A 19,908-nucleotide genomic window follows, 5' to 3' on the forward strand; every position below is an offset into this window, starting at 1 on the left:
TATGCTGAGGCAGTGAAGAAAGTAGAGGAAGATGTGTCAAAGGGGAGAGATCCCGAGAGGAGTGGTGTGAGTAGTAGATCTGTACCAGTACAGAGGGATAAACCAACAATTGATATACAGTACGAGTCAAAAGTTTGGACACACATACTCATTCAAGGGTTTTTCTCTTATTTCTACAATTGTCTACATTGTAGAATAATAGTGAAGACAAACTAGGAAATAACACATATGGAATGAAGTAGAAACCAAAAGTGTTAAACAAATCAAAATATATTTTAGATTCTCCAAAGTAGCCAACATTTGCACACTCATAGCATTCTCTCAACCAGCTTCACCTGGAATGCTTTTCTAACAGTCTTCAAAGAGTTCCCACATATGCTGAGCACTTGTTGGCTGCTTTTCCTTCACTCTGCGGTCTAATTCATCCCAAACCATCTCAATTGGGTTGAGGTCGGGTGATTGTGGAGGCCAGGTCATCTGATGCAGCACTCCATCACTCTCCTTCTTGGTCAAATAGCCCTTACACAGCCTGGATGTGTGTTGGGTCATTGTCCTGTTGAAAACAAAATGATAGTCCCACTAAGCGCAAACAAGATGGGATGGCACATCACTGTAGAATACTGTGGCAGCCATGCTGGTTAATTGTGCCTTGAATTCAAAATAAATCAAAGACAGTGTCAACAACAAAGCACCCACACACCATCATACCTCATCCTCCATTCTTCACTGTGGAAACCACACATGCGGAGATCATCCGTTCACCTACTCTGCGTCTCACAAAGACACGGCGGTTGGAACCAAAAATAAATTTGGACACATCAGACCAAAGGACAGATTTCCACTGGTCTAATGTCCATTTCTCGTGTTTCTTGGTCTCTTCTTCTTATTGGTATCCTTTAGTAGTGGTTTCTTTGCAGCAATTCAACTACGAAGGCCTGATTCAAGCCTCCACTGTACAGTAGATGTTGAGATGTGTCTGTTACTTGAACTCTGTGAAGCATTTATTTGGGCTGCAATTTCTGAGGCTGGTAACTCTAATGAACTTATCGTCTGCAGCAGAGGTAACTCTGGGTCTTCCTTTCCTGTGACGATTCTCGTGAGAGCCAGTTTTATCATAGCGCTTGATGGTTTTTGCGACTGCACTCGAAGAAACGTTCAAAGTTCTTGAAATTTTCTGCATTGACTGACCTTCATGTCTTAAAGTAATGATGGACTGTCGTTTCTCTTGCTTATTTATACTATTCTTGCCATAATATGGACATGGTCTTTTACCAAATAGGGCTATCTTCTGTATACCACCCCTAACTTGTCACAACACAACTGATTGGCTCAAATGCATTAAGAAGGATAAGAAATTCCACCAATTAACTTTTAACAAGGCACACCTGTTAATTGAAATGCATTACAGGTGACTGACTACCTCATGAATCTGGTTGAGAGAATGTCAAGTGTGCAAAGCTGTCATCAAGGGAAAGGGTGGCTACTTCGAAGAATCTCAAAAATAAAATATATTGATTATATATTTGTTTAACACTTTTTTGGTTACTACATGATTTAATGTGTTATTTCATAGTTGTAATGTCTTCTCTATTATTCTACAATGTAGAAAATACTAAAACACCTTTGAATAAGTAGGTGTGTCCAAACTTTTGTAAGATTTGATTTTTAGCATTCATAGCATTGGCTTTTCGACTGTACTGCAGGGGTGGAACGTAAGTCGCCATAAATTGAGGTTGTGGTGGCAGCTGCAGAGAGGTATTTGGGTGTGCGAGACCTGACGTCAGAAGAATTAGAGGGTGTGATAAGTGGTGGTGTCACATCCTTTCAGGCTGTTGGCCTGAAGTAGGACTAAACCGATTTAAATAGTGGAGTATGGTGTTATTTTTTTGTGGTGGGGTGTAGTTAAGATGGTAGGGTATTTTTATGTTGTATTTTTATGCAAATGGAGTTATACTCCAGTCTAGTAGGTGGCAGTAATGCAACATGTTTTGGATACCAACCGCGGTTACACCTTATCGAAGAAGTACTCGGTCGACGGCAATGTGAAACCGCAAAGGACCTTCCCCCAACACGTTTTGATGTATTTATGTTTTATTAACATCAAATCAATACAAAAAGTACATGGGGAACACGGTTATATATAAATAATATACAACTGACATTTGGGCTAGGGGGTACAATATCACATTTGACAAGGACCGATGGATATACACACGTTCAAAAGTCTACCTTCCCGCAACACGTCACGTTGTGCTATTTCCGGGTGACGTTCCTTGCCGGGGCTTGCCTTCTTCCAAAATAACTCGTGACTGTTCCATGCTTTATTTTTGTATCTAGACTGCTACTGTACTCGTCCTGTGCTTATGGGGCGAGAATACTCCCGCAGTGAATTTTTAAATACACTAATTTAGGGCAAATATGTAGAAATATTAATCTTGAAATTAGCTTCAGGACAACGAAACATGTGGAGAGTACAAGGGTTTGTTGGAAGAGGTGAGCGAAATATAATTGACAATGTTCTGTTCAGTACTAACATTAGCTAGCTAACCTTGATTATATGCACTCACGTCGAAGCTTGCTAAATGGGTCTATAAAAGTGTCATAATAATGTGTTAGATTTACAATTGTCCAGCTCGTTAATATTTTATTTTGTCAAGACTACTATTATGCCCACCAGCTAGAATCATTGACAGACTTGATAGCAAGTTCTCTCATGTTCTAGAATGTTTTACAACGGGGGCAGGTCATTCACAGTTTATGCCTTAACTAGGCCATACTAGTTTCTGTTCCACATAACTATAGTTTGTTTTCATGGGTGTTTTGATTAGCCACAGCCTCCAGTCTGTTTTGGTTTCAGACAATTCGAGGTGTCTGCATAACATTGACTAGCTAAAAAAAAAAAACATTGGCTAACTAGCTACCCACTGCTGTAACCTGTTTGGTGACACCTCCTTATGTTACAGTGGTTTATTTGAACATCATTATGACGAGAAAGACCTGATTTGCACAGACTAAACAAGTACTTCGAGCTCCTTTTATTATAATACATATCACATATAAAGGACAATGCTTGTTCTCTGTGTTTGTAACGTGCAGAAATGTAGACAGTATTAGCAATTGGGAAATTCCATGCTAACAGAATGATGTTGAGACTCAGATTGTTCGCTTTGAAATGTATGCCAAACAAAAACCAATGATTGTAAAACTTTTGCATCTGCACTCTTCAAGTAAATGTGTTTTAGTACAATTTTCAGTGGAAATTTTTGTTAAACATAGTCCTTGTTAAGAGTTATCGGTTGTTTTAACTTTGCAATCATTGGTTTTTGTTTGACATTTTAAAGTGAAAATCTGAGTCTCAGCAATATTCTGTCACTGGAATTGCCCAGTATATTCCAGGCTATACCTGGCTGCTTTGCTGAATGAAGTCAACTTCTTCTATACACAATCACAAACCCATCTCTTACCCCTCTGCCATCAGTTTTGAGCCGGTGCCATGGCACAGCCCCCCTGCGCCTGTCTCCGAATCACCATGTGGAAGATGAGGTCATCAACAACTCCACTCTGCTCTCCACCGGCTGTCACTCTCCCAACAACAGGTACCTCACCCCTTCATTCATTTTTTGTATTCCTTATAACTGGAACCTCCATCAGGAGCTAGCCAGCTAGCTAGCTACTAGTCTTTGTTAGCCACTGCTAGCGGTCTTCACATTTAGCTCGGACACCAGCCAGCCTTAGCTCGGACAATACCAGCCAGTCTGCACAGCGCAATATCAACCCAGAGCATATCGGACTGCTTCTCTACCACATCACTGGATTCCTGCCGCCCTGGATCATTACACCGGATCATCGCAGCTAGCTAGCTGCAAATTAGTGGCTCAGTTTAGCTAACACCTCTGTCCTGAAGCAGGCACCAGTTAGCTCTGAGCTAGCATCGAGCTAGGCCCATATACCAGCTAAGGCTACAATACCTCTTTTGCCAATTGGCCTGGACCCTTTATTGTCGACACGGAGCCCTGCCGATCCATCATGACTGGTCTGCCGACGTAATCGCCCGATGTGTTCTCAACAGGCTATTCCGTTACGATGTTGCCGAAGAACCATCTGCTAGCCCCAGCCCGCTAGCTTTCTGAACGCCGTGTCTCCCGCTTGCCTAGTGTAGTAGTGAGTACCAAATGGCTCCCTGACTCACCTATTGCTCATTGGACCCTATGATCACTCGGCTACACAACTGATGCCCCCTGGACTGTTTCATTAACACGGTACCTCATTTTTTTTATCTGTCGGCCCCAGCCTTGACCTCGGGTCCTGTATGTACCTAACTGACCTGCTCTGCCCATTCATCGCCATTTACCCATTGTTGTCTTAGCTCTCCCGATCAACACCTGTGACTGCTTTATGCCTCTCTCTGTCAATATACATTGTCTACTGCTGTCTCGGCTAGTTCTTATGGTTTTACTTCACTGTAGAGACCTCAGTCCCGATCACCTTGCCTTAGATAGCTATTTTGTCCCACACATGCGGAGACCTCACCTGGCTTAACTGGTGTCTCCAGAGATGGATCCTCTCTCATCGTCACTCAATGCCTAGGTTTACCTCCACTGTACTCACATCCTACCATACCCTTATCTGTACATTATGCCCTGAATCTATTCTACCACGGCCAGAAATCGACTCCTTTTATTCTCTGTTCCCAACGCACTAGACGACCAGTTCTTATAGCCTTTAGCCGTACCCTTATCCTACTCTTCCTCTGGTGATGTAGAGGTTAACCCAGGCCCTGTAGACCCCAGTACCACACCTATTCCCCAGGCACTATCATTTGTTGACTTCTGTAACCGTAAAAGCCTTGGTTTCATGCATGTTAACATCAGAAGCCTCCCTAAGTTTGTTTTATTCCATGCTTTAGCACACTCCACCAACACTGATGTCCTAGCCATGTCTGAATCCTGGCTTAGGAAGGCCACCAAAAATCCTGAAATTTCCATCCCCAGCTACAACATTTTCCACCAAGATAGAACTGTGAAAGGGGGCGGAGTTAGTCTGCAGAGTTATGTCATGCTATCCAGGTCTGTGCCCAAACAGTTCAAGCTTCTACTTTTAAAAAGCCACCTTTCCAGAAATAAGTCTCTCACTGTTGCTGCTTGTTATAGACCCCCTTCAGCCTCCAGCTGTTCCCTGGACCCCATATGTGAATTGATTGCCCCCGTCTATCTTCAGAGTTTGTACTGTTAGGTGACCTAAACTGGGATATGCTTAAAACCCCGGCCGTCCTACAATCTAAACTAGATGCCACTAGATGCCCTCAATCTCACATAAATGATCAAGGAACCTACCAGGTACAACCCTAAATCCGTAAACACGGGCACCCTCATAGATATCATCCTGACCAACCTGCCCTCTAAATACACCTATGTTGTCTTCAACCAGGATCTCAGCGATCACTGCCTCATTGCCTGCGTCCGTAATGGGTCCGCGGTCAAACGACCGGCCCTCATCACTTTCAAGAGCTCCCTAAAACACTTCAGGCGTGCAGGGCCTTTCTAATCAACCTAGCCTGGGTATCCTGGAAGGATATTGACCCACTCCCGATGCCTAGTTATTCTTTAAAAGTTCTTTCCTCACCATCATAAATAAGCGTGCCCCAATTAAGAAGAACACTAAGAACAGATATAGCCCTTGGTTCACTCCAGACTTGACTGCCCTTGACCAGCACAAAAACATCCTGTGGCGTACTGCATTAGCATCGAATAGCCCCCACGATAAGCAACTTTTCAGGGAAGTTGGGAACCATAATACACAGTCAGTTAGGAAAACTAAGGCTAGCTTTTTCAAACAGACATTTTCATCCTGTAGCACAAATTCCTAAAAGTTTTGGGACACTAAAGTCCATGGAGAATAAGAGCACCTCCCAGCTGTCCACTGCACTGAGGTTCGGAAACACTGTCACCACCGATAAATCTACGATAATCGAGAATTTCAAGAAGCATTTTTCTACGGCTGGCTATGCTTTCCAACCCCAGCAAACAGATCTGCACCCTCCTCAGCAACTTGCCCAAGCCCCCCTGCTTATCCTTCACCCAAATCCAGATAGCTGATGTTCTGAAAGAGATGCAAAATCTGGAACCCTACAAATCAGCTGGGCTAGACAATCTGGACCCTCTCTTTCTAAAATTATCCGCCGCAATTGTTGTAACCCCTATTACTAGCCTGTTCAACCTCTTTCGTATCGTCTGAGATCCCTAAAGATTGGAAAGCTGCCGCGGTCATCCCCCTCTTCAAAGGGCGAGACACTCTAGACCCAAAGTGTTTACAGACCTATATTTATCCTGCCCTTTCTAAAGTCTTCGAAAGCCAAGTTAACAAACTTCGAATCCCACCGTATCTTCTCCGCTATGCAATCTGGTTTCCGAGCTAGTCATGGGTGCACCTCAGCCACGCTCAAGGTTCTAAACACTATCATAACCGCCATCGATAAAAGACTGTACTGTGCAACCGTCTTCATTGAACGGGTCCAGGCTTTCGACTCTGTCAATCAACGCATTCTTATCGGCAGACACAACAGCCTTGGTTTCTCAAATGTCTGACTCGCCTGGTTCACCAATTACTTCTTGGATAGAGTTCGGCGTGTCAAATCGGAGGGCCTGTTGTCCGGACCTCTGGCAGTCTATGGGGGTGCCACAGGGTTCAATTCTCGGGCCAACTCTTTTCTTTGTATATATCAATCATGTCGCTCTTGCTGCTGGTGATTCTCTTATCCACCTCTATGCAGACGACACCGTTCTGTATACTTCTGGCCCTTTGGACACTGTGTTAACAAACCCCCAGATGAGCTTCAGTGCCATACAACACACATTCCGTGGCTTCCAACTGCTCTTAAATGCTAGTAAAACTAAATGCACGCTCTTCAACCGATCGCTGCCCACACCCACCCACCCGACTACTATTCTGGACGTTTGTGACTTAGAATATGTGGACAGCTACAAATACCTAGGTGTCTGGTTAGACTGTAAACTCTCCTTCCAGACTCACATTAAGCATCTCCAATCCAAAATCAAATCTATAATCGGCTTCCGGTTTCGCAACAAAGCCTTCTTCACTTATGCTGCTAAACATACCCTTGTAAAACTGACTATCCTACCGATCCTTGACTTCAGTGATGTCATTTACAATACAGACTACATTTAATTTGCTGAGTAGAGTGTTGGAGGCTATCACAGTGCCATCTGTTTTGTCACCAAAGCCCCATATACTACCCACCACTGCGACCTGTATGCTCTCGTTAGCTGGCCCTCGCTTCACATTCGTCGCCAAACCCACTGGCTCCAGGTCATCTATAAGTCTTTGTTAGGTAAAGCCCCGCCTTATCTCAGCTCACTGGTCACCATAGCAACACCCACCCGTAGCACGCGCTCCAACAGGTATATTTCACTGGTCATCCCCAAAGCCAACTCCTACTTTGGTTGCCTTTCCTTCCAGTTCTCTGCTGCCAATGACTGGAACTAATTGCAAAAATTACTGAAGCTGGAGTCTCATCTCCCTCACTAACTTTAAGCATCAGCTGTCAGAGCAGCTTACCAATCACTGCACCCGTACACAGCCCATCTGTAAATAGCCCACCCAACTACCTCATCCCCATATTGTTATTTTTTTGCTCTTTTGCACCCCAGTATCTCTACTTGCACGTAATCATCTGCACATCTATCACTCCAGTGTTAATGCTAAATTTTAATTATTTTGCCACTATGGCCTATTTATTGCCTCCCTAAAGTTACTAAATTTGCACACACTGTATATAGATTTTTCTATTGTGTTATTGACTGTAAGCCTGTTTATTCCATGTGTAACTCTGTGTTGTTGTTTATGTTGCACTGCTTTGCTTTATCTTGGCCAGGTCGCAGATGTAAATGTAAACTTGTTCTCAACTGGCCTACCTGGTTAAATAAAGGTGGGGGGAAAAAATCTCCTTCCCTTCACACCTCCATAGTGTCCCGTCCCCCCTCCTGTGACGCGCTCTGCGGCCCTCTGCCAGCCTTGCAGCTGGTTGCATCATCCTGTGGCCCTGGCCTGTTTCCACTGTGCATATATTTGTATTTATTATGGATCCCCATTAGTTCCTGCCAAGGCAGCAACTACTCTTCCTGGGGTCCAGCGAAATTAAGGCCGTTATACAATTTTAAAAACATTACAATACATTCATAACAGATTTCACAACACACTGTGTTCCCTCAGGCCCCTACTCCACTACCACATATCTACAACACCAAATCCATGTGTACGTGTGTGTGTGTGTATGCATGTGTCTGTACATATACTTGTGTTACTTCACAGTCCCTGCTGTTCCATAAGCTGTTTTTTAAATCTGATTCTACTTCCTGGTGTGCTGTAGGGGGAACGGAGATTACCACCCTCTCTCATTGAGGCGCCTGCCGTGATGGTTTAATACAGCAACTAGGGGATGAGGAATCTGACATCTAACTAATAGATGCACACACACTACATATTCATGTTTTAAAATGTATGTCCATTGTGAAGTCTTGTCTGTAATGTCTTTTTTTCCGTTTTGTCCGACCCCGGTATGGCAAGCTGTCGCTAATGGGGATCCTAATGAGTCAAATCAAGTTTATATACAACTTATTCATATCACATTGTTTCTCTCTTAGCTCGCAGAAAGGGGACGATGGAGACAAGAGGAGGAAGAGGACCTCTCAGTTCTGCTACGCTGGGCTCCCCCGCTACACTGCCTTGGATGCAGTTGGCTGGGTATTGGCTACTTTTTACGCATTAAGATGCAAATATAAAGCACATGGCACACTTGGGGTGGAAAAACAATGACCTGTGATCTCTCTGTTAAGGGGGCAGCTGCGGTGCTGTTGATGCAGATCTGTAGGAGGATCCACTCTCAGTTCTCTGGGAGTGACCCCAACCAGAACCCCAACACAGGATGCCTGGCCATCCAGGGAACCCTGCAGAAGTCTGGCTACCGCGTCCTACTGGAGCGAAGTGAGTCCCGCCACACACAATATAATCCCAAGCAATTCATCCTGTGAAGGATATTGAGCCGTGAAATTCAGACGAGGGAACTCTGAAGCTCATTTCTCTGCTCAATTTCAAAGCTTTCTGGTAGTACATGAATGCAGAATGAGTCTGATCTCCTTCCCACTGTGTTTGTCCAGTATCTCGCCGTGACGTGTTGCCCAGAGGGAGGAGTGTGCATTGTCTGCCCCAGAGACAGAGCCAGCAGGTCCAGAGCCAGCAGGTCCAGAGCCAGCAGGTCCCGGGCCAGCAGGTCCCGGGCCAGCAGGTCCCGGGCCAGCCCCAGAGCCAGGAGCACAGCAGTCCCAGGAGCAGCTACAGCATCCCTGACCAGTTTCATGAAGACCATCTGACTGCTCACAGTCACCTCTCTGACCACAAGAGGGCAACTCTGAGTCACGACGACTCTGGAACGGGTCAGTCTCACATTCTACCTTTACATGTTAAGTGTTTGGTCAGGGTAAAAATATTTATCTTATAATCTTACATCATCCTTTTCACAAATCCATGCCTACCAGACTACATGATAAAGCAACATAGTAGAGGGCTGCATTCAAGCTGACAAGGTACAAATCTGTCGTTCTGCCCCTGAACAGGCAGTTAACCCACTGTTCCTAGGCCGTCATTGAAAATAAGAATTTGTTCTTAACTGACTTGCCTGGTTAAATAAAGGTTATAAAAAAATCCCGTGGAATGACCGAGGAACCTGCAGGTCCCGACAGAGATCATTGCGGCGCGGTCTGCATTTCTCATGCTGCGTGCGGGGACGATCAGACAGACAACTTTGGGATGAATTTATATCTGGAGTCCCGCAGATCATTTGGAAACGGTCATGTTTTTGCTTTGTATGCGTTAGCCTGCCTATAGTATTACAAGCACCCCTGTCACATTATTCACACTAAGTATTCACTGCTTCAAGTTCAGTAGCTGGGTGCGCCAGGTCACATGTGCCTGTAGTATGTGGCGTCAATGACCTAGAGTAGGCTGCCTATATATGGGCAGAGAATCATGTGGCGCTCATCTTTCGGAGGACAAACTCCAATATGATTAGGCTATAGTTCACGACAGGGTCTGGAAATAAATAAGTATTGACAATGGGAAAAAAAGTGGAGGGCGCTCAACCATCGTGAGGGGAGGTGCAATCGAGACGTGATCATCGTTGAAATGGAAAATGTGCTACACGTGCATACCATGGAGAGAGTTGCACCTTTTCCCCTTATCAATAAATATTAATTAGCCGTTTGTCTTTGCCTGCAGATCGTTCCCCTCCTGGAAGGTTGGTTATATCCTATATGCAAAAGGTAGCTCAAGTGTCCCCTCATCATTCAGGCTGCTTCAAGTTCATTAGCTGTAGCTGAGATCAGGTGCTCATGTGGTCTCACTTAAACTAGTAGGCTATATTCTATGTAGAGGGCAGCTATCTTTCCGAGGAAATTAACTTCTTAAATATGAGTAGGCTGTAGTTTACTGCATTGCCTAAAAATGCATTTTGATCACCCATATTTGTCTGTCTGAAAATTGTCCCAGTCCTCTAAAACGCGTAGCTCAAAGCTGTCTCTGCAACTCTGCTCTCTTCAAAATACGTCTGCCATATTGCCTGATAGTCTAATAATGGGCCACACGAGAATCTGCTCATTTAACCTATTAGGTTATTTTTACGCATTTCATATTGCCAATAGGCAGCGAAATTGCTGGGACCATGGCTGGCAAGCGAGTTGCATCACATACTTCTAAAGTAACATTGCGGTACTGCGGTTAGGTTCGGGACCAGTTCTTGCGGTAGCAGGTGAAAGTCGGACAGAAAGCCAGCGAGAGCGGGCGCGGTATAAAAAGCTGCCACTGTAGAGGGGATGATTATTTTTATATCTTTCCATGTTACAGAGGCGTCATCCTTTTCAGAGTCCTCCCAGCCTGAAGACAACCATAGAACCAGAGACAGGGAACAGCCTGGGCAGCAGAATGACCAGGTGAGTTTTTAGGCTGATTCATTCCTCTGATGGTGAAGCTGCCGGTCTCCTGTTGATGACCTTTGACCCTGACCTTTGCCCTCTGTGTTCCTCAGGGCGCCCTGGCGGGGGCGACCCAGAACCTCCAACAGGTGGCCGACTCCAGTGTTCCTGTAGTCCTCAACATCATCGGTCTGAAGAGTGCTCAGACTGGGGACTATGAGGCAGCCTTCTCCTGTTTCCTGGCCTCTGCAAGACAGGGTTACAGCAAGGCCCAGTTCAACACTGGAGTCTGCTACGAGAAAGGCAGGGGTGTATGCAAAGACCAGGAGAAGGTAAGAAACACGCACTCAATCTCACATGCAGTCAAACTCACACGGGCACACAGTCACGTGCACATCCAAGCGCGCGCACACACACACACACACACACACACACACACACAGTGAAACTCACACAATCAATTACACAATTCCTGTCTTGTGACTCCCCTCTTCATGTTCCCTGTACAGGCTTTTGATTTCTACAGCCAGGCAGCGACAGGGGGTCACAGTCAGGCTCAGTACCGCTGTGCCAAACTCCTCCTCAACAGCAGAGGGCAGCAGAGCACACAACAGGACCTGGATACAGCCATCAGCCTTCTGCAACAGGCTGCCTCAGCTGGGCTGAGAGAGGTGAGGAGTGAGGGAGTGTGTTGTATGTGTAGCGAGTGTGAGACGTTGCCTAAAAAATAACATTGGTATTTTTCTAACAGTCTTTTTCTGCGAACTTTCTTCCATTCCTCTCTCTCCCTCTCCATTCTTTCTCTCCATTCTCTCTCTCTCTCTCTTCCTCTCCATTCTCTCTCTCTCTCTCTCTCTCTCAGGCTCAAGTGTACCTGGGGTCTCTGTTCTCGCAGGAGCCAGTCAGAGACGGCCTTAAGTCAGTCCACTACCTGAAGATGGCAGCGGAGAGCGGAGTGAGTGACTTCCACTGCACTTAAACTATACAACTGTAATTATACCCCACGGTCTCAATCATAACCTGGTCTCAGTTCAGTGTGATGTGATGTGTGTTTCTTTGTCTGTGTGTAGGACAGAGATGCCCTGCTGTTCCTGGGTCAGTGTTATGAGAGTGGGTTCGGGGTATCCCAGTGCTTCAGAACAGCAGTTGGTTTCTATCAGAGGGCAGCCCAGGCAGGAAACAGCCAGGCCAAGACCTTACTGGCGCCGCCCTTTGGACTGGAGGGTAAGGACACAGTCCAAGACACGCGCACAATTCAGATCTATACTTAAGCCTATTTGCACTGATTCATGTTATTTACACAAATCTGAATTAAATACAGAAATGGCCTTAGTCCTATATTATAACCATCTTCTTCTCTCTCCCTCTATAAGATGCCGTCCTGCGCCCTATCCGTTCTTCCCCATGTTTCTCCGTTGCTGACCGTCTGCGTGGAACTCTCTCCACCCTCACCTCCCCTGTCCCTCCCTCCAGTCACCCCACCCTCCCCCACTCCTGGAGCACAGGGAGTATGGGCCCCCCACCCATCCTGTCCTCCCTCTGCCCTCTCACCCCCAGCTCTGAGGGGAACGCCGTGAGGTGGACTATAGGAGCGGGATAGGAGCGGGATAGTTGGCACCACAATCATTAATAATATAATATATGCCTTTCAGCAGACATCTCTATCCAAAGCCACTTAGTCATATGTGCAAACATTTTACATACAGATGGTCCTGGGAATCGAACCCACTATCCTTGCGTTGTAAGCACCATACTCAACCACATTGGTCCTCTGTAGTTCAGTTGGTAATCTATACCATAAGGTTGAAGAGGGATATCATGGTCAGATGTTTAACCTTACTGACACAACCCAGTATTTAATGTCCCTCTCAGCACTTCTATCTAGATTTGTATATATGTGTGTATTTGACCACAGGTCAATTTGTTGAGGAATGTGTATAAGTATGGGGGATGCGATACATCTGAAAGGTAGGCATGTCAAAGGTGTTGTATGGCTTTACCTGTTAGCCTACTTAAAGACGCAGTCTGGGGATCTTAAGCACTTAAACATTTGTATCATATTGTACGAATTGAAGAAGAAAAATGTTTGCAGGTCAACATCATATGGATGACATTACACAGTTTTCAGGGACCCATTTTGGCCTGTGAGCGCTACTTTAAAAACTACTGGCTGAAATTCTACAAAAGCTCTGGAGCGTGACTAATAACTTTAGTATTGTTCCTACAAAATGTTCTCGTGGCACAATCTTGGCCAGTTTTTGTACAACAAGCTGCCCTATGGGTAGAAAGATGGTATTGTGATAAAATGTGTGCCTTACTAAGTCATTGTCAGTACAAGGATCCCTTGTATTTACTTGACCCTTTCTGTGACTATTCATCTTAACTTCATTAGTTTGCTATTTCAGTTATGTCTTTGCATGTGTAAACTGTTCTTGTCTACCCATGGTATCCAGTGAGGCTGAAGAATGGGGAAAACAGAAATACGTTTTTTGGTAGTGGTGGATAATGTAGGTCATGTATATTTTCTATGCATTAGAAGCACTACTGTTGTGGAACGCACAATAACAAAATAAAGCTATTTTCTACCACTGGGCCTGTGTCACTGATATTATCAGAAAATGTATTGAAGTATTTGTGAAATTGTACATTGTGTCGTAAACTATTAATTGACATTGTCTTTGTCATGGCACCAAGGGAAAAGGAGCTACAGGTCTATTGGACTATACTGTCATCTGTGTCTAGTTAGACAATCGCCTGTGGCACTGCAACAGTTGAAGGTCCGGTAGCTTTTTATGCCGGATTATGAATGTTTTATTGGAATCTGTTCACTCTTGAGGTGCTGGCTCTGGCTGAAATTATATGCACAAATCACTTCGATCAATCACTTTTTACATGGGTGCCAAAATGGTACTCTATGCAAAAGAGTTGATCAATTGTCAGTGTTTCATTACATCAGTTGAATAACACTATAAAAACCAAAATAGAAGATTTATGATGGTGCTCTGGCTCTGCGTCTCTTCCGAACAGCTCTGCGCACACAGCGTCCTGAATCCAGCGCTCTGATTGGGTCCTGGGCGCTTGGGAGGCAGTAGCGCAGAGAGATTAGCTTTAGGTACCAGCACGGGAGGAGACCAGAGAGTGATGTGATCTGATACGGGTGGCTACGGGAGGACTCGAGCTTAAAAAGCCGGAGTCACTTCTCTGTCCTATATCAGTGTCGTCGTTGATGTGTCGTCGTGGCATAGAAGCACGATTGTCAAACGCGGTGAGTGAATGAACGAAATAAAGTGTGTGTGCGGTGCGCGTTCGCCTTCCAGAGCGGTGACGTGATGGGGAGAATATTGGGTGGGAGAGAGACGTCAGAAGATTAACTGCGTCTGATATGTATAGCCTACTGCCTTCTAGCTTGTTTCCAGAATTCGCAACAGATTGCTGTTCACTTTGCAACATAGGACATTTCTGCTTGATTTATTGAACTAGGTGAGGCTGCAGAACGGATCATAAGGTTATTAAAGGTCTAGGCTAATGTAACGAGAAGAGGATACAAACACTCCACCCATCTAGTGTCATCTTTTATACGTTGAAATGTTCTAGCATTTTAATTGAAGCTTTATGTTGGCGGCATATGTCTGAAATATGTAGTATCATGTATTAATCAACTCCAGTCATTAGCCTACCACACCGTTTGAAAAATAGTTAGGCCTACCTTCGAGGCCTACACAAATTCAAGTAAAGTGTTTTCTATTTGAATATTCCTTAACAGGAGTATCCCCAAGCCCGTTTCAGTAATATAGTCTCCAATACAGATCTATTAGAGAGTATTTGAGGTGACTGTTTTAAATATTCATATCGATGCTATAGCAGCATCTGTTCACCAGTGTGTGTGAAAGGCATATAACAACCCATCTCTCGTTCCTATTGCTATTGAGATGTGTGAACTCACCTTCAATGTTCCCTCAAAGCTGTGCGCGGCCGCGTACCTCCTCCAGAACTGCAGCGCAGAGACGCAAGATATTGAACTTCACTGAGTTCGACACATTAGTTTGCACTATATAGACTCAACGTTTTTTTTCTGTGATCGATTCAACATTATATCAGCCCATTTTCAATGCAACAAAACCAGACAACGCTAACTTTGCCAGATTGAGTCTGTGCTTTTGTTGTAGGCAAAGCCAGAGCACAACGAAGTATAATTCTATTGGCGCTGGTAGCCCGCAAGCGGCCTTTCCCGCGAGTGAATGCGATTTTCAGATCAGATCTCAGAGCCGCGTGTGTGCACATTTGTTGATATTCTTTGCTAGTTATTTGCCCAGTTATAGATAAGTATAGGTCACAAACGTGTAGGCTACATTTTAAGATATCTTTAAAAAGTCAGTCAGATAAAAAGCTAATGTCATAATTAAAGGGGCGGTGTTGTATTTGGAGACAGGCTTGAATATGCAAATAAGCCAATAGAGAGAGGGGTAGTTCTAATTCTCTGTATGGCAATAATAATTACTTTTATTTTTTAAAGTGGTTTCTTGCATTATACAACACAATACAATGCAATGTACAGTCACCTATTTGGCCCATGGTGTTACAGACCAAGTAAAGAAAACATGAATTAATGTCAAGCCCTTCATTTAAAAACAAAAATCTATATTCAATGTGTGCGAATGTAGTAAGATTAGGGAGGTAAGGCAATAAATAGGCCATAGTGGCGAAATAATTACAATTGAGCATTAACACTGGAGTGATAGATGTGCAGATGATGATGTGCAAGTAGAGATACTGGAGTGCAAAAGTGAAAGAAAAATAACAATATGGGGATGAGGTAGCTGGGTGGGCTATTTACAGATGGGCTGTGTACGGGTGCAGTGATCGGTAAGCTGCTCTGACAGCTGATGCTTGTAGTTTGTGAGGAAGATATGTCTCCAGCTTCAGGGATTTTTGCAATTCGTTCCAGTCATTGGCAGCAGAGAACTGTTCATCAGGTAAAAACTTTTTTAAAAGTCTCATGCAATGCAGGTCTGCATTGAACACCACATATATGTAACTATAGGCTATATCATAGAAATCAAAAGCTATTTCCATGTGAAAATGTTATGGGATTTGCTCCATTGGTTTTGTTGGTAGGCCTACATTATGCTAAATAGCCACAATAGCATATTGGCCACTGTCTAAAACTGTACGGGTACAGCCTCAGTGTTTACTGTAAACGTGCGGCAGAAGTTGCACAAAATTCTCACAACGTTCAAGTTTCCGCTCGCAAGACCTAAAATTTGCTCAGTGCCACAAACAATTAGAGGGAACATTTCTCGCCTTTGGAACTAACTTCAAACCTGCTTTTGTTGTGAGTGCTGCTCTGACACCTGTCCCACCTACGGTATGTAGAAGGCTGTATCTCATGCCGGACCGTATGTTATCTACAGGAGTCTATGATTATTCTCTGACACCTGTCCCACCTACGGTATGTAGAAGGCTGTATCTCATGCCTGACCGTATGTTATCTACAGGAGTCTATGATTATTCTCTGACACCTGTCCCACCTACGGTATGTAGAAGGCTGTATCTCATGCCTGACCGTATGTTATCTACAGGAGTCTAAGATTATTCCCTGACACCTGTCCCACCTACGGTATGTAGAAGGCTGTATCTCATGCCTGACCGTATGTTATCTACAGGAGTCTATGATTATTCCCTGACACCTGTCCCACCTACGGTATGTAGAAGGCTGTATCTCATGCCGGACCGTATGTTATCTACAGGAGTCTATGATTATTCTCTGACACCTGTCCCACCTACGGTATGTAGAAGGCTGTATCTCATGCCGGACCGTATGTTATCTACAGGAGTCTATGATTATTCTCTGACACCTGTCCCACTTACGGTATGTAGAAGGCTGTATCTCATGCCTGACTGTATGTTATCTACAGGAGTCTAAGATTATTCCCTGACACCTGTCCCACCTACGGTATGTAGAAGGCTGTATCTCATGCCTGACTGTATGTTATCTACAGGAGTCTAAGATTATTCCCTGACACCTGTCCCACCTACGGTATGTAGAAGGCTGTATCTCATGCCGGACCGTATGTTATCTACAGGAGTCTATGATTATTCCCTGACACCTGTCCCACCTACGGTATGTAGAAGGCTGTATCTCATGCCGGACCGTATGTTATCTACAGGAGTCTATGATTATTCCCTGACACCTGTCCCACCTACGGTATGTAGAAGGCTGTATCTCATGCCTGACCGTATGTTATCTACAGGAGTCTAAGATTATTCCCTGACACCTGTCCCACCTACAGTATGTAGAAGGCTGTATCTCATGCCTGACCGTATGTTATCTACAGGAGTCTATGATTATTCCCTGACACCTGTCCCACCTACGGTATGTAGAAGGCTGTATCTCATGCCTGACCGTATGTTATCTACAGGAGTCTATGATTATTCTCTGACACCTGTCCCACCTACGGTATGTAGAAGGCTGTATCTCATGCCTGACTGTATGTTATCTACAGGAGTCTATGATTATTCCCTGACACCTGTCCCACCTACGGTATGTAGAAGGCTGTATCTCATGCCTGACCGTATGTTATCTACAGGAGTCTAAGATTATTCCCTGACACCTGTCCCACCTACGGTATGTAGAAGGCTGTATCTCATGCCTGACCGTATGTTATCTACAGGAGTCTATGATTATTCCCTGACACCTGTCCCACCTACGGTATGTAGAAGGCTGTATCTCATGCCTGACCGTATGTTATCTACAGGAGTCTATGATTATTCCCTGACACCTGTCCCACCTACGGTATGTAGAAGGCTGTATCTCATGCCTGACCGTATGTTATCTACAGGAGTCTATGATTATTCCCTGACACCTGTCCCACCTACGGTATGTAGAAGGCTGTATCTCATGCCGGACCGTATGTTATCTACAGGAGTCTATGATTATTCTTTCAACGTCAACTCCTTATTCCTGCAGTAACTCTGAGGGCTGGTTTCTGGAACACAGATTAACCCCAATCCCGGACTAAAAAGCATGCTCAGTTGAGAATCTCCATTGAAATAGCTTTTTAGTTCGGGACTAAGTCGAAGATGAATCTGTGGCCAGGGAACAGTCTTCTAGACGTTTCTCTGCTGTAAATGACGACACTGCTCGGTGACGTCCTGTAATATGGGTCATGGTACCATGTTTGGTAAAGTCTCATGAATGACCTAAAGTGATGTGAACATAATGATACGTGTGTCGTAAGACAACAGCTGAGCGTGATGAGCATGATGAGCATGATGAGCATGATGAGCATGATGGTGTGAACTCAATGTCCCTGCTGAAAACTGCTGTGTCATTGTCCCATCTCACTCGGTCTCTTATATCTATCTCTCCTGTATTTGTCTCATGCCCTTTTGCTAACTGAGGCTTGCAGAGTCAGAGGAAAAACACACTATCTCAGTCTGGATCTAACAGCGCTCTCTCCAGCCCTGAGATTTCTGCAAAGAAAGCAGGCATTTATCAACTGGATCATCAACTGCATCAAATGCATCCTCCGTTTTGGTGTTTTCCCAGGCCAGGGAAACTACTATGTGAGAGAAATGTAAAAAAAAAAAAAACAGTCCTGAAATCAGTAGCAGAAGGTCTAATGTCATTTTGTACAGAGAGACAAAGTGTCCTTATGAGAGATGTTTTGTGTTAAGTATCTGGTACCATTTTAGTATATTGTATGTGTAGTCTGATTGACCTGGTTGACATTATTTTTGTGTCATATTTGAGAGTGAGATGGAGAGTTCCAGAAGCTCTACAGGTTAGTGCCTGCGTGTTCTCTGACACAACAACACCACCCAGAGAAGGACGAGGGACCCTCATGAAAAAGTGCATTGTGTGGAGATATTTTGTCCTAAAATGTAGTCTCTTGTTTTTTCCAAGGGCTTGTCTTGTTTTCAAATCTGCTGTGTCCCGTGTTTTCCATCTTACCATGAAAGAAGCTTGCGTTTGTCTTTGTTTACCTGTGTGTGCGTGTGTGCGTGCTTACATGTGTGTGTGTGTGTGTGTGCGTGCAAGTGTCTGTGTGTGTGTTCATTTGTTGGAGCATGATTGAATTGAAGAACAGAGTATGATAAATAACCAACCACTGAGCCCTAAACTCAAAGCCCCGCCTCTTCCTGATTACATCTGAATTTACAATGATACACTGCACTCCCTCTCTCCCTCTTTCTCTGGCTGGGTCCAGCTGACAGCACAAAGCTGATCACCAGGGACATAAAAGGGTCAGCTAGAGAGTAGGATCTGCTCTGCAGCTTGTCAGCATCAGCCTAGCATCGTAAATCCTTCCAACAGCCTGTCTCTAGCCTTGGCATGGTGTATCGGTTGTGGATGAATACATTGACAGCGCTAAGCCTCATGATTGCCAAGCATGTCAAGAAAATGTTATAGGTTTGGCACCTTGTTTTAAACTGTGACATATTCACCAGATGTGAGAAACAAAAAGGGAGAGAGAGGGCGTTACTGTGTTGGGACACAGTTATAAAACACACCACGGAGTGCGTCAATAAAACCCTCCGCTATTGGTCGATGGGTTGTCAGAATGTTGAATAGTTGAGGCTTTTCATTTTGTGTGAGTGCCATGGCAACAGATCAATGCCAGAGGAGTGGCTGTGGGCCTGATGGTCTGTAGGACTTTATAGAGCCGTACGGAGTATCTTTATTCATGTGTGCTTCTCATTTAGACTGCCTTAGTCATACAGATGTGGGATATTCATTTGATCACCCTGTTGCAGGAAATTTCAACGTATAGTGTATTTGAAGTTTAATATGTCTTCTGAAAGTTTTGAATTTGAAATGTCAGACTTGATTTTTCCCTTACAAAAAATGTATCAACCCCTATAAAAATGTCCATTAATTATAATCCACATAATAATTCACATTTCCTGTTGCAGCAAACTGGCT

At 44.4% G+C, this 19,908-nt stretch overlaps 2 protein-coding genes across 10 annotated transcripts in view; both read left to right on the forward strand.

Moving 5' to 3' along the window:
• Positions 1 to 2,017: 2,017 nt before the first annotated feature.
• Positions 2,018 to 13,574, forward strand: LOC110504902 (DAP3-binding cell death enhancer 1). 8 transcript variants are annotated; one of them, XM_090219565.1, is made up of 12 exons: positions 2,081 to 2,493; positions 3,479 to 3,596; positions 8,661 to 8,760; positions 8,853 to 9,000; positions 9,174 to 9,241; positions 9,287 to 9,449; positions 10,915 to 11,000; positions 11,096 to 11,314; positions 11,492 to 11,653; positions 11,845 to 11,937; positions 12,018 to 12,206; positions 12,356 to 13,574. In XM_090219565.1, exons 1-12 carry the CDS (start codon positions 2,463 to 2,465, stop codon positions 12,557 to 12,559), a joined length of 1,581 nt encoding a protein of 526 aa, XP_090075691.1. In that variant the 5' UTR covers positions 2,081 to 2,462; the 3' UTR covers positions 12,560 to 13,574. The 8 variants fall into 8 exon arrangements, 6 of the variants coding, with proteins under 6 accessions (XP_021439447.3, XP_090075691.1, XP_036826079.2 ...); XM_036970184.2 differs by having other exon boundaries at positions 12,053 to 12,206; XM_021583772.3 differs by having other exon boundaries at positions 2,018 to 2,493; positions 9,174 to 9,449; positions 12,053 to 12,206.
• Positions 13,575 to 14,052: 478 nt separating this feature from the next.
• LOC110504904 (amyloid beta precursor protein binding family B member 2) overlaps positions 14,053 to 19,908 on the forward strand; it is a 62,854-nt gene continuing 56,998 nt past the window's right edge. For both annotated transcript variants that reach the window (XM_090219566.1, XM_090219567.1), the window contains exon 1: positions 14,053 to 14,247. The gene's annotated coding sequence lies outside the window, so the exon portion shown is untranslated. The remainder of the gene's footprint in view (positions 14,248 to 19,908) is intronic.

This window comes from Oncorhynchus mykiss, chromosome 25 (genome assembly GCF_057628025.1).
Source record: "Oncorhynchus mykiss isolate SJ-2025 chromosome 25, ASM5762802v1, whole genome shotgun sequence".
NCBI classification, from domain to species: Eukaryota; Metazoa; Chordata; class Actinopteri; order Salmoniformes; family Salmonidae; genus Oncorhynchus; species Oncorhynchus mykiss.

Bases quoted from the DNA above. Each gene is read 5' to 3' on its own strand.
- LOC110504902 (XM_090219563.1), top strand. From the start codon at position 2,463: ATGTGGAGAGTACAAGGGTTTGTTGGAAGAG. The intron at 8,761-8,852 runs GTATTGGCTACT...CTCTCTGTTAAG, and splicing joins CCTTGGATGCAGTTGGCTGG to GGGGCAGCTGCGGTGCTGTT. The intron at 9,001-9,173 runs GTGAGTCCCGCC...GTGTTTGTCCAG, and splicing joins CCGCGTCCTACTGGAGCGAA to TATCTCGCCGTGACGTGTTG.